Source organism: Tachypleus tridentatus, chromosome 6 (genome assembly GCF_004210375.1).
Source record: "Tachypleus tridentatus isolate NWPU-2018 chromosome 6, ASM421037v1, whole genome shotgun sequence".
NCBI lineage: Eukaryota > Metazoa > Arthropoda > Merostomata > Xiphosura > Limulidae > Tachypleus > Tachypleus tridentatus.
The window spans coordinates 148919311-148933516 of NC_134830.1; the positions used below are offsets into that span (position 1 = coordinate 148919311).

At 32.8% G+C, this 14206-nt stretch overlaps 1 protein-coding gene across 3 annotated transcripts in view; it reads left to right on the top strand.

The window, feature by feature from the left end:
- The first annotated feature begins 1206 nt into the window (after positions 1-1206).
- The window catches only part of LOC143253991 (plectin-like), a 116420-nt gene continuing 103420 nt past the window's right edge, over positions 1207-14206 (top strand). Inside the window, exons 1-3 of one of the 3 annotated variants that reach the window (XM_076508682.1) lie at positions 1207-1220; positions 11386-11475; positions 13405-13482. In XM_076508682.1, coding sequence (XP_076364797.1) covers positions 13423-13482 — 60 coding nt within the window. In that variant the 5' untranslated portion in view covers positions 1207-1220; positions 11386-11475; positions 13405-13422. Of the gene's footprint in view, positions 1221-2208; positions 2259-11385; positions 11476-13383; positions 13483-14206 lie in introns of those variants that run through there. The other 2 variants (XM_076508683.1, XM_076508681.1) reach the window with 2 other exon arrangements.

Genomic DNA, 14206 nt, shown 5'->3' on the forward strand with positions numbered 1-14206 from the left:
AATTCTTTAAAATAAGTAATAATAATGAATTATATAGTGTTAAAGTAAAGAAATAATTTGATATTAATAAAAGTCATAAACTTATAATTTTAGTGATTTAATTAATTGGATAAATCTCACATCATCAACTAAATACTGAACCAGATGTTTATAATATAAATAGGGTCTCGCCTCTGTCGTATTCAAAACAGCCTGATTAACTTTGGTGTTGGACAAAAGGACTTGTCGGCACTAAGTTTATCAGATGTCGTGAAGTTAACAGATTCTTACTTTGTAATTTCACTCACCAGCTTTTTATTATATCCCAGTTAATCACCTCTCATTCCCCAAGAGGCCCAAGGTTAGTATGAAAATTTATAACACAAAACACTGGATTTCGATACCCTCCGTGAGCAAAACACAGATAGACCATGGTGCAGGTTTGTGCCTAGCAACAAACAACCTTAATCGCGAGGCGGAGTCGTCACGAAGTTAGTGATAAAAGTTAACCATAGGAATTTATTCAAGTTAATTGTGATTTGTTTTTATCTTATGGAGAAGTTCTACATAAATCACGACAAAATGAGAAAGTTTATTACAAAGCTTCTAATTGTCCCTAATTTAGAAGTGATGGGCTGGAGGACAGCTAATCAATACCACACACCGCCAACTCTTGGGCCACTCTTTACCAAGAAATAGTTGGATTGTCCGATTCATTGTAGCACCCCACGGTTATATTCGGGGACTGGATTTGAGCCCACGAGTCGAATGCTCTAACCAACAATCCACCTGATTTCAGCGTTCACAGTTTGTATTCTAGGAACTTTTCTGGTTGTCGGTTTCGAACTTCTCTCAATACCGTAACGTTATGAAAAACAGTCAGACGTGTATTGTACTACCAGTTGTTTAGCTCTGTCAGTCATTTAAAAACACTAGACGGTTATTTGATTATAGTTGCAGAATTATTTATACGATGGCTGTGCATTGTTGATAGGTTCTGTTGTCATTTGTATTCGAGCAGCCGGACAAAGATGTGTCGCATCACGACATACTTGTATATTAACATCCTGTAGATTATTGTTATGTTGATAATATGTAAAGAAAACTGATGCTATATATTAGAATAAACCTGTTTTGTATATGCAAATAAGCAGAGTATTCTACAAATTATATAATGGATTTATTAACCTTTTCTTTTCTTTCTCGGTTGCACCTGGCTACAGCACTGGAGATACGTGGAGGTTAGTAAAGACCGAGTTTCTGTTTCTCTGTCTATATGTATAGATATATTTTTAATTATATAATTACTATTTACTACACTACTTCTTGTCTGTTAATATAGTCCTTCTTGATATATATACGTAAACTTAGTGAAGTGATTCTGTCCCTTAGTTACCGTAACTAACCCATTCATTATAACATTAGTGTTTACTGTGTTACGTCACAGCTGTAACGTTGTTGACAGATCATGCATGTTTAGTCAAGATTATGCTCTACCTGACGTATGTAGTCTAGCTGACGCACTTTCTAACTGTGTACAGAGTCAAGGTGACGTACTTATTACCTGACGTATGTAGTCAAGCTGACGCACTTTCTGTGTACAGAGTCAAGGTGACGTACTTATTACCTGACGTAGGTAGTCAAGCTGACGCACTTTCTGTGTACAGAGTCAAGGTGACGTACTTATTACCTGACGTATGTAGTCAAGCTGACGCACTTTCTGTGTACAGAGTCAAGGTGACTTACTTATTACCTGACGTATGTAGTCAAGCTGACGCACTTTCTGTGTACAGAGTCAAGGTGACGTACTTATTACCTGACGTATGTAGTCAAGCTGACGCACTTTCTATGTACAGAGTCAAGGTGACTTACTTATTACCTTACGTATGTAGTCAAGCTGACGCACTTTCTGTGTACAGAGTCAAGGTGACGTACTTATTACCTGACGTATGTAGTCAAGCTGACGCACTTTCTGTGTACAGAGTCAAGGTGACTTACATCATGGTTCACCTTGTTATCAAGTTTAGTATAAACGAAGTGTTTACCGCTTTCTTTTTAAAGTTATATATTTTATATAATAAAGTTATTAATTATATTATCGTCTTCTTTAATAAACCACGTGCATGTGTCAACCATTTTTAAACTTAAAGTATGAAAATAAATAAATAGTGATTTTAAGAGTAAGCTGTGTGTGTGTCTTACTCACTCACTACCTTCTCTTACAGACTTACACCCGATTACATGTCTGCAACTCCTGTCCGGCTTGCTGCTCTCCTTCTGTAAGTTTCTTCTGTCCTGCTTCTTCTGTCTGTCACTAACACAATGATAACCAGACACTGTATTAACAAACATTTTGCTTTTCAAACTTCTAACTTAAAACCCTGTCTCTGACTGACACAATGATAACCAGACACTGTATTAACAAACATTTTGCTTTTCAAACTTCTAACTTAAAACCCTGTCTCTGACTGACACAATGATAACCAGACACTGTATTAACAAACATTTTGCTTTTCAAACTTCTAACTTAAAACCCTGTCTCTGACTGACACAATGATAACCAGACACTGTATTAACAAACATTTTGCTTTTCAAACTTCTAACTTAAAACCCTGTCTCTGACTGACACAATGATAACCAGACACTGTATTAACAAACATTTTGCTTTTCAAACTTCTAACTTAAAACCCTGTTTCTGACTGACACAATGATAACCAGACACTGTATTAACAAACATTTTGCTTTTCAAACTTCTAACTTAAAACCTTGTCTCTGACTGACACAATAATAACCAGACACTGTATTAACAAACATTTTGCTTTTCAAACTTCTATCTTAAAACCCTGTCTCTGACTGACACAATGATAACCAGACACTGTATTAAAAAACACTTCACATTTTTAACCTTCTAATTTAAAACCTTGTCTCTGACTAACACAATGATAACCAGACACTGTATTAAAAAACACTTCACATTTTTAACCTTCTAATTTAAAACCCTGTCTCTGACTGACACAATGATAACCAGACACTGTATTAAAAAACACTTCACATTTCAAACTTCTATCTTAAAACCCTGTCTCTGACTGACACAATAATAACCAGACACTGTATTAACAAACACTTCACATTTCAAACTTCTAACTTAAAACCCTGTCTCTGACTGACACAATAATAACCAGACACTGTACTAACAAACACTTCACATTTTTAACCTTCTAATTTAAAACCTTGTCTCTGACTAACACAATGATAACCAGACACTGTATTAAAAAACACTTCACATTTCAAACTTCTAACTTAAAACCCTGTCTCTGACTGATACAATGATAACCAAACACTGTATTAAAAAACACTTCACATTTCAAACTTCTAACTTAAAACCTTGTCTCTGACTGACACAATGATAACCAGACACTGTATTAAAAAACACTTCACATTTTTAACCTTCTAATTTAAAACCTTGTCTCTGACTAACACAATGATAACCAGACACTGTATTAAAAAACACTTCACATTTCAAACTTCTAATTTAAAACCCTGTCTCTGACTGATACAATGATAACCAGACACTTCACATTTTAAACTTCTAATTTAAAACTTTGTCTTTGACTAAAAAGCCTGGTATCACTAGCTGCAGTTCAAGAATGTTGAAACAGTAATTGTTTGACTTTTTAGGCTTAAATAAGACCATTACCAATTCTTCCGTACAAGTACAAACTGTCACAAACTGGTGTGGTTTGTGTCTGATTGTTGCAGTGTGTTCTGTTAACCCTTTTCAACGTCTGAAGTTTCTTATATTAAAGGTGTTCTTTCTTACGTCCTTCTTGAGGTTTCGACTTTTTTTTTTTCTGGTTTGTATTATGTCATCGGAAGGGAACGTGAGCAAGAATGAAAATCACGTGACCCTCACGGCACATGAACCGAATGAGAGATTTCAAAGAGAAATTGTAGCATCCGTTAAGTCAGCAGTGTAGAAAACAACATAATTAAGAGTAACTTTCATTCCAGGAATGTATTTTCGCACCGATTTACTACGTGTTTTGTAAACCAAACTCATCATGGCCTGATCTTCTGTTAATTTTTTTTATTTCTGTCACGTGGACAAGTTTAGAAGAACCAGTTTTTCTCTGCGATGTTCTAGAAACAGGCGGGAGGGGTAAATTTTCCTCAGACGTAAACATACCTACCTTCTACAGACTGTGGTGTTGACACATTGCCGAGAACGTGGTTTTCATAGTGCTGTTCTCAGCCGTTTTATTATTACGACATTTTTCTCGCTGATAAAAAATTTAAAATTTATATGTACTTAGTTATCTTTCTATCAGAACTTGTTTGTCTTTCTATCGGTGACAAGTGGATTTTATTCTCAGAAGCTGTAATCACCTGACATTAGTGTGTAAGCTGTAATCACCTGACATTAGTGTGTAAGTTGTAATCACCTGACATTAGTGTGTACTTTCACACCACTTGTAGTTTGTTGGGTTAACATTTCATAAGGGGTGAAGGGGTTTATAAATAAAGGTGCTATCTTTATTCTCTTTGGGTGGAGGGGGCAAATGCGTGTGTCCCCCCCCCTCATGTACATTATGGAATTAACAGGGCTGAAAACCGTGTTTCGATATCCGTGGTAAGTAGAGCACAGATCGTGTAGCTTTGTGCTTAATTTGAAATAAACACAAAATGTTCACCAAATATATGTTGTATTTTCATGTTGTTTTAGGGAGCTTTTAAATACGTTTAAAGTGGGTGCAATTTGAGGAACCCACTCTGCTTACGAACAGACTTTGCAATGTTGTAATTTCATTTAAAAAAATGTGTGTTTGTGTTTTCTTATGGCAAAGCTACATCGGGCTATCTGCTGTGTCTACCGAAGGGAATCGAACCTCTGATTTTAGACTTACCGCTCTAGCAGCGAGGGACGTCATAAAAAGAAAAAGTATACTTTTTTTTTATATAAGAGAGAAAAATTATCAGAATTTCTAAATGATAACCATCAACGACATCTGACAGAAAAATTTCCTGGCCGATGAATTACCAATAGGAGGTGAAGAAGGCTTAGTGTGAAACAGGGGTTAAAAAATTAGGTTAACCATGAATGAACAAATTCTGAAAGGGTTCAAGTTTACCGTATGTATGAAAGATTAAAAGTGAACATAACCACAGGTGTGAAAACTATAATACTGGCAGTTTTGTTACTAGGTCTTTCAGAGAACGTGTAATAAAGACATTGAGAATACCTACAAGTAGGCGGATGTTGGCAGTTGTTTATTAGGTCTAAAGAAATATAACTGAATGTCTGGAAGAATTTTGAACAGGTTTTATCGGTAATATCAACTGGTTTTCAAGTTGGTGGCCAGTGGTCAGTTTAGCCTATACAGGGACGGAGGAATAAAACGGTATGTATTGACGTCTGACTGACACTGTAAATACCGGGTGACCTTCATCAGACATTATGTGAAACATTGGTTTTAAGTCTCTGGTATGAATCAAATCACTGAGAACTGAAAGTGCTGGATAGTCTATAAATAGTGACTTTTCATGGATTTTTGTGAAATAAAATATTTCCAAGAGCGACAGTTCGATGGTTTTCATTGTTGTTTTTGCCAATCTGTAAAATAAATTGAGTTGTTTTTATTGTTCAGCTTGCCTTGAAGAACATACGATGTGTGATCTTGAGGTAAATTGGAGCTGTTAATGGCTTGTGACCAACACGCTGTTTCAGCAGTACGTTCTTAGTGCTACTAGATAGATGACGTCCATTTTGTAGGTTAAGTGCAGTCTTTTGTTGATGATTTGCTTGCAGAAATGTATAGACGGCGCTACGTTTGATTCTAATTTTATATCTTCCAACTTAAGTGAAAATAAACACTATAAGTGTAGAGAAAACAGAGATTGTCAGCCAAGGCACTTCAGTCCTGCATATTTCTAGAGAAATCATCTTTAACGACATCACGAATCTGGTGTATTTTGAACCTTTCGAGTCAACAACGTTTTTCCTTCCTCAAGCTTAAAAATTCATCAATAAGGATAATTTCAACGTATTTACTCAAACGCGTTTTCCAAGTTACATCCAAACGAAGTTTATTTTCCCGAATAATGAATTAATATTTAAAATATATATATTCGTAGGTGAAGCACTTTATCAGAAACAGTATGTGTATGCCCTTTTGTGTTTGTTTTTTCTAAAGTAGAAGCTTACCTATAAAACATTCATATATGTAATACTAGATGGCAGCACGTTACTTACCACCATATAGAAACTGTTGAATATTTAGTTATTAAAACAGTACAAATTTATGTTTTCTCTATAATAACAGTAATAAAGCAACTAAATACTGAGACTTACTTAATAGACGTGAAAGTCGATTAATATATTTGTATAGAAAAAACTGATAACACTTGATGCTATTTTATATACAAATTAAGATTGTGATTTAAAATTGCTGTTAATTCTTTTTAATAATGTTGAGAAGTAAATTAACACCTTATTCGTTTCTTTCATTTTTTCCTGTGATGCTCAGAGAAAGGTAAGAAAAGTGTTATTAACATATATATATATATTTGCGTATGTGTGTGTGAATGTAATTTTTTTTATTTAAGCCTAAAAACCTGTTAACCGTCTTAGTGACGTTGCTATAACCTATTTAAAAATATTAAGACTTAGAAACTGAAGACTCGATGTACTTATGGTGTCTCATCCTCTGCCAATATATTTATATTAAGTACAATTAATACATGCAGAAATCAAGGGATATTAGCAAACTTTTGTTTGTTGTTAAAAGAAAAGCTGCTCCGTGAGCTATCTGTGTTCTGCCCACCTCTGGTAAAGAAGCCCTCAGACTTTAGTGGGCAGTATAAGTAAACTCCATAATCCCAGGCCCTGCATGGCCAAGCGTGTTAAGGCGTGCGACTCGTAATCCGAGGGTCGCGGGTTCGCATCCCCGTCGCGCCAAACATGCTCGCCCTTTCAGCCGTGGGAGCGTTATAATGTGACGGTCAATCCCACTATTCATTGGTAAAAGAGTAGCTTAAGAGTTGGCGGTGGGTGGTGATGACTAGCTGCCTTCCCTCTAGTCTTACACTGCTAAATTAGGGACGGCTAGCGCAGATAGACCTCGAGTAGCTTTGTGCGAAATTCAAAACAAACCATAATCCCAAGGGTTGCTTGCCCTGACTGTAAATAGTGACATCCTGTAGGCCTTTCTCCTATCCCTCACGACAAATCGACGAAAAAAATATATTTGAGTTTGTAACAGTAGAACAGTAATTCATGGGACATGGAAGCCCGTTGTGCTAACAAAAACGTTTTCTGATTTTAACACGACCAGGAAAGAAAAACAGATTTTATGAAGATATTCTAAGTAATTGACAAAGTTACTCAACATACATTTGTCACAGTTGGTTAATCTGTTGATGTTGCTAGACGACTAGTCTAATTGGAACAGTTTACAATTAATAATTGATTTGACTCATTAAGAGACAGGTATAAAATTACTTCTACTGTTTCCATGACATCAAATCTACTTCCAGATCTGAAAACGCAAGCTAAAGTTCAAATATTACCGGAAGCCATGAATATTTAATCAATTTAAAATCAAATATAACAAGTCAAAGTTTAACAGCAAGGTCACTGGTAACCGGGTTATACATGACTAAAATGTGAAAGAATGAACAATACCGTAATTAACGTGGTGAAACTATTTCTACTCAGAAAAACAAAGCATTGTTATAGGTTTATTTACAGACGTAAATAAAACTTGTTCAGCTACAGTTTTGCTCGAGGAAGATGATTGTGTTTAAATCAAAACAAAGCTTACGACAAACTTCAGTTATAACTGATGTGAAAACACAGTGAACAGTAGTGTGTAGTTTTGTAACAGTTATAATAATTTCAATACAGTAAAATGTGTGAAGTACATTTTTATAACAGATATAATAATTTTAACACACTAAAATGTCCATCATCACTGCTACGAGTTAAAGTAAAGTAATGTTTAGTTTCCAGTTGTTATATCAGTATGTGGTAAACTAGTCAGCTTGTTTGTTGTGATAACTTTAATCATCACTGCTACGAGTTAAAGTAAAGTAATGTTTAGTTACCAGTTGTTATATCAGTATGTGGTAAACTAGTCAGCTTGTTTGTTGTGATAACTTTAATCATCACTGCTACGAGTTAAAGTAAAGTAATGTTTAGTTTCCAGTTGTTATATCAGTATCTGATAAACTAGTCAGCTTGTTTGTTGTGATAACTTTAATCATCACTGCTACGAGTTAAAGTAAAGTAATGTTTAGTTTCCAGTTGTTATATCAGTATCTGATAAACTAGTCAGCTTGTTTGTTGTGATAACTTTAATCATCACTGCTACGAGTTAAAGTAAAGTAATGTTTAGTTTCCAGTTGTTATATCAGTATCTGATAAACTAGTCAGCTTGTTTGTTGTGATAACTTTAATCATCACTGCTACGAGTTAAAGTAAAGTAATGTTTAGTTTCCAGTTGTTATATCAGTATCTGATAAACTAGTCAGCTTGTTTGTTGTGATAACTTTAATCATCACTGCTACGAGTTAAAGTAAAGTAATGTTTAGTTTCCAGTTGTTATATCAGTATGTGGTAAACTAGTCAGCTTGTTTGTTGTGATAACTTTAATCATCACTGCTACGAGTTAAAGTAAAGTAATGTTTAGTTTCCAGTTGTTATATCAGTATGTGGTAAACTAGTCAGCTTGTTTGTTGTGATAACTTTAATCATCACTGCTACGAGTTAAAGTAAAGTAATGTTTAGTTACCAGTTGTTATATCAGTATGTGGTAAACTAGTCAGCTTGTTTGTTGTGATAACTTTAATCATCACTGCTACGAGTTAAAGTAAAGTAATGTTTAGTTACCAGTTGTTATATCAGTATGTGGTAAACTAGTCAGCTTGTTTGTTGTGATAACTTTAATCATCACTGCTACGAGTTAAAGTAAAGTAATGTTTAGTTTCCAGTTGTTATATCAGTATCTGATAAACTAGTCAGCTTGTTTGTTGTGATAACTTTAATCATCACTGCTACGAGTTAAAGTAAAGTAATGTTTAGTTTCCAGTTGTTATATCAGTATCTGATAAACTAGTCAGCTTGTTTGTTGTGATAACTTTAATCATCACTGCTACGAGTTAAAGTAAAGTAATGTTTAGTTTCCAGTTGTTATATCAGTATCTGATAAACTAGTCAGCTTGTTTGTTGTGATAACTTTAATCATCACTGCTACGAGTTAAAGTAAAGTAATGTTTAGTTACCAGTTGTTATATCAGTATCTGATAAACTAGTCAGCTTGTTTGTTGTGATAACTTTAATCATCACTGCTACGAGTTAAAGTAAAGTAATGTTTAGTTACCAGTTGTTATATCAGTATGTGGTAAACTAGTCAGCTTGTTTGTTGTGATAACTTTAATCATCACTGCTACGAGTTAAAGTAAAGTAATGTTTAGTTTCCAGTTGTTATATCAGTATGTGGTAAACTAGTCAGCTTGTTTGTTGTGATAACTTTAATCATCACTGCTACGAGTTAAAGTAAAGTAATGTTTAGTTTCCAGTTGTTATATCAGTATGTGGTAAACTAGTCAGCTTGTTTGTTGTGATAACTTTAATCATCACTGCTACGAGTTAAAGTAAAGTAATGTTTAGTTTCCAGTTGTTATATCAGTATGTGGTAAACTAGTCAGCTTGTTTGTTGTGATAACTTTAATCATCACTGCTACGAGTTAAAGTAAAGTAATGTTTAGTTTCCAGTTGTTATATCAGTATGTGGTAAACTAGTCAGCTTGTTTGTTGTGATAACTTTAATGTTGTTAAACTTATTATCGTTTTATTGTAGATAAAGCTTTGTAAAGTTCAAAAGTGTGTAGCCACTGTACATTTTGAGTGACAAGGTAATTCAAGCCGTAGGACAGTATCAACATCTCGTAAATACCAGACGATAACCTTTAATCTGATATATAGTAAAAACACCCAGTTTATGCTTCGTTTAGAAAAATTGTGTTACTATGTTAACCACAAATGTTGTATCGTGGGATATTTTTGTTTTATTTCGACACAGATATTTATTATTTTTTCATCTGAAACGTATTAATATTTGTACTATCTTATATTAAACAATAACGCGCATAGCCATCAGACACACTTAGTGACGTTTTTCACATCTACTAATAAAAAAATGGAAAGTGGGGTGCAGTTTCTTTTAAAACTTATAAATTTAGTCAAATGTTTTAAACGATTTCTGTTGTTGGGTGGGCTCTTTTGAATTATAGGGTAGAAATAACAGCGCAAGGTACAATCCACAATTTTTATAAGTACGACTTATAACAGTGCCACTCGACAACAATAGGCCTAATTGTCACCGATAATTAACACCTTAATAGAGATTACACATACTACATATTTTATCGTATGTAAAGTGCTTCTTATATTAATAGTGTTTCTTGAAGAACGCATGAGTTACAGTGTCAGACAACAAGCTCCACGCTACGCTTAGTCTTACTTGGATTTTCATATTGTCAAATTAAGTCCTAACGTTTCAGAAAAACATAAAAAGCCTGACGTTAAACTATGCGCTAATCACGTTACACCAAAACAACAGTACAAATATCGAAATTGTAGATAAGAACCTACAACAATTGTTTTATTTAAAGAACCAGGTTTTTCTCACCGCTATCGCTTATTAATCATGAGAGATAAAGTAATTTGTGATCAATGGATACATTTTGTTGTACTCGAAGTCGGTAATGTATTTGTATCCAAATTGTAAAAGCTACTCCAAGACGAGTTTAGGGACAGCAAGGTGGCTGGAGCACTCGATTCACAGTAGTGGGGTTGAATCCCGTCACTGCACACGCGTAGTGGTGATATAATGTGACGGTTATTACAATTAGTCTTTAGTGAAAGAATAACCCAATGGTAGTGAGTGAAGGTGGCGAGCTTTGTCTGTTATTTAGGGATAACTAGTACGGATATATCTTTGTGCGAAGTTAAACAGCAACTATAAAACCATAATGAGAACTTAAATCACAGACGTACATACTTTAATGTAACTTCGTCAACGTTATACGTTATTTATAATCCAAATAAAGTTTTATGTCTATCAGAACAAGGTAAAACAAATTATCTTTCGCTTTCTTGTAGAAAATACAATGAACTTTTTTTGTGTGGGTTCTTTTCATATTGTTCCATATTTTCCAACCCCATGTCCATTTGTCCAATTGAATAACAACAACGAGGCTAATATAATAACAACATATAATAATGTGAGATATCTGATGCAAAATCTCTAAGGTAACAGTAGAATATCACGTTAAACTATTACATGAATCATGTAGAAAGTTTTACATTCGTTGATTTTATAAGACACCTGTTTATATTTTTATCAGGCAAATAAACATGTGGAGGAATTATTTGAAGATTTACGTGATGGTCACAACCTCATTTCACTTTTGGAGGTTTTGTCCGGAGAGTTATTGGTAAGTTCATACATTGTGGTTCAAACATCCACTAGAACTGCTTATCTGACCACAAACTGTTATGAGATTATCTAACAAATAATTAATAGTAGTTTAATTACACTCCCAACAAAAGCACAATATTATTCAATTAAGTAACAAATACTTAGTAGTAGTTTAATTACACTCCCAACAAAAACACAATATTATTAAATTAAGTAACAAATAATTAACAGTAGTTTAATTACACTCCCAACAAAAACACAATATCATTAAATTATCTAACAAATAAATAATAGTAGTTTAATTACACTCCCAACAAAAATACAATATTATTAGATTATCTAACAAATAATTAATAGTAGTTTAATTACACTTCCAACAAAAACACAATATTATTATATTAAGTCACAAATAATTAACAGTAGTTTCATTACACTTCCAACAAAAACAATATTAAATTATCTAACAAATAATTAACAGTAGTTTAATTACACTCCCAACAAAAACACAATATGATTAGATTATCTAACAAATAATTAATAGTAGTTTAATTACATTTCCAACACAAACACAATATTATTAGATTATCTAACAATAAGTAACAGTAGTTTAATTACACTTCCAACAAAAACACAATATTATTGGATTAAGTAACAAATACTTAGTAGTAGTTTAATTACACTCCCAACAAAAACACAATATTATTAGATTATCTAACAAATACTTAGTAGTAGTTTAATTACACTTCCAACAAAAACACAATATTATTATATTAAGTCACAAATAATTAACAGTAGTTTCATTACACTTCCATCAAAAACAATATTAAATTATCTAACAAATAATTAACAGTAGTTTAATTACACTCCCAACAAAAACACAATATGATTAGATTATCTAACAAATAATTAATAGTAGTTTAATTACACTTCCAACAAAAACACAATATTATTATATTAAGTCACAAATAATTAACAGTAGTTTCATTACACTTCCAACAAAAACAATATTAAATTATCTAACAAATAATTAACAGTAGTTTAATTACACTCCCAACAAAAACACAATATGATTAGATTATCTAACAAATAATTAATAGTAGTTTAATTACATTTCCAACACAAACACAATATTATTAGATTATCTAACAATAAGTAACAGTAGTTTAATTACACTTCCAACAAAAACACAATATTATTGGATTAAGTAACAAATACTTAGTAGTAGTTTAATTACACTCCCAACAAAAACACAATATTATTAAATTATCTAACAAATAATTAATATTAGTTTAATTACACTCCCAACAAAATATTACTAGTATTAGAAATTTTCTTCATTAGATTTGTGATAGTTAATGTCTGTAATTTATAATAGATTACAATTTCCTGTAGTTCCTAGAGTTCCTGACAAGTTCTAAACTTCTCAGTAGTTATTGGTGTATCAGTGAAATCTAACAAATTTTAGAATGTTCGACACTAGCATGTACGTAAAGTATGTTATCCACACAGGTTTCTTGTAAAAGATTCTGTATATACTTCAGGATGCTTGGAGCACTTGTAAATATAAATGACATTCAAGTGATTTTTTAAGAAACAACAGTTTAATCTTCTGGTAACGGATGTTAGGATGAGACTCCACATGAACATTAGACAGTGTTTTAAAGTTGATTTCAAATTAGTGTTGGTCTGAAGTTATAAAAAAGCATGCCAACTAAAAAACTAGTTTTGATTTAGTCCTAGGTGTCTGGTTCCACTATTAAGAATTTTATTTCTGTTTGTAGCCAACTAAGAATTTATATTATAAGTCACTGGGTTAGAAACCTTCAAGTTGAAGTTTTGGTTTTGTTTAACAAGATATATATTTTGATAATGAATCTATATGTTCTACTAATGCATCAATTACATAAACCTGAATGATAATCAAATGTTGCACCTCTGTCTCCAGCCACGTGAACGGGGTCGGATGAGGTTCCACATGTTGCAGAATGTACAAATAGCTCTTGATTTCCTAAAATACAGAAAGGTAAGACATAAAACCTTTAGTAAGATAGAGAAAGATAAGACACAACATCTTCAGTAATATACAGAAAGATAAGACACAATGCTTTGATAAGATACAGAAGGGTAATATGAAGAACTTTTAGTAATATACAGAAAGGTAAGATAAAAGACTTTTAGTAAGATAGAGAAAGATAAGGGACAAAGCTTTGATAAGATACAGAAAGGTAAGATGAAAAACCTTTAGTAATATACAGAAAGGATAGATAAAAGACTTTTAGTAAGATAGAGAAAGATAAGGGACAAAGCTTTGGTAAGATACAGAAAGGTAGGATGAAAAACGTTTAGTAAGATACTAAAATATAAGACACAAAGCTTTGGAAAGATACAGAAAGTGGAGGTACAAAATTTTGATAATATACAAGATAGTAAAGCATAATGCTTTGATAAGGTACAAAGCATTTAGTAAGATATGAAAGATAAGGTAGAAATCTTTTGGTAAGATGTTGGAAAATAACATAAAGCTTTTATGGTATATGTTGTGAGCATATCTTGGATTTATGAATTAAACAGTTATAACATATATGATTAAAATATAGTATATTTAAAGTAGACCTACATATTCTTATAAGTTCTAGTACAGCTTAGACGAAATGTTAATTACACATTTCTGTAAGATCCATTATAGCTCAGAAGAAATGTAGCATTACTTACACATTCCTATAAGTTACAATGTGATTAGAAAAAAG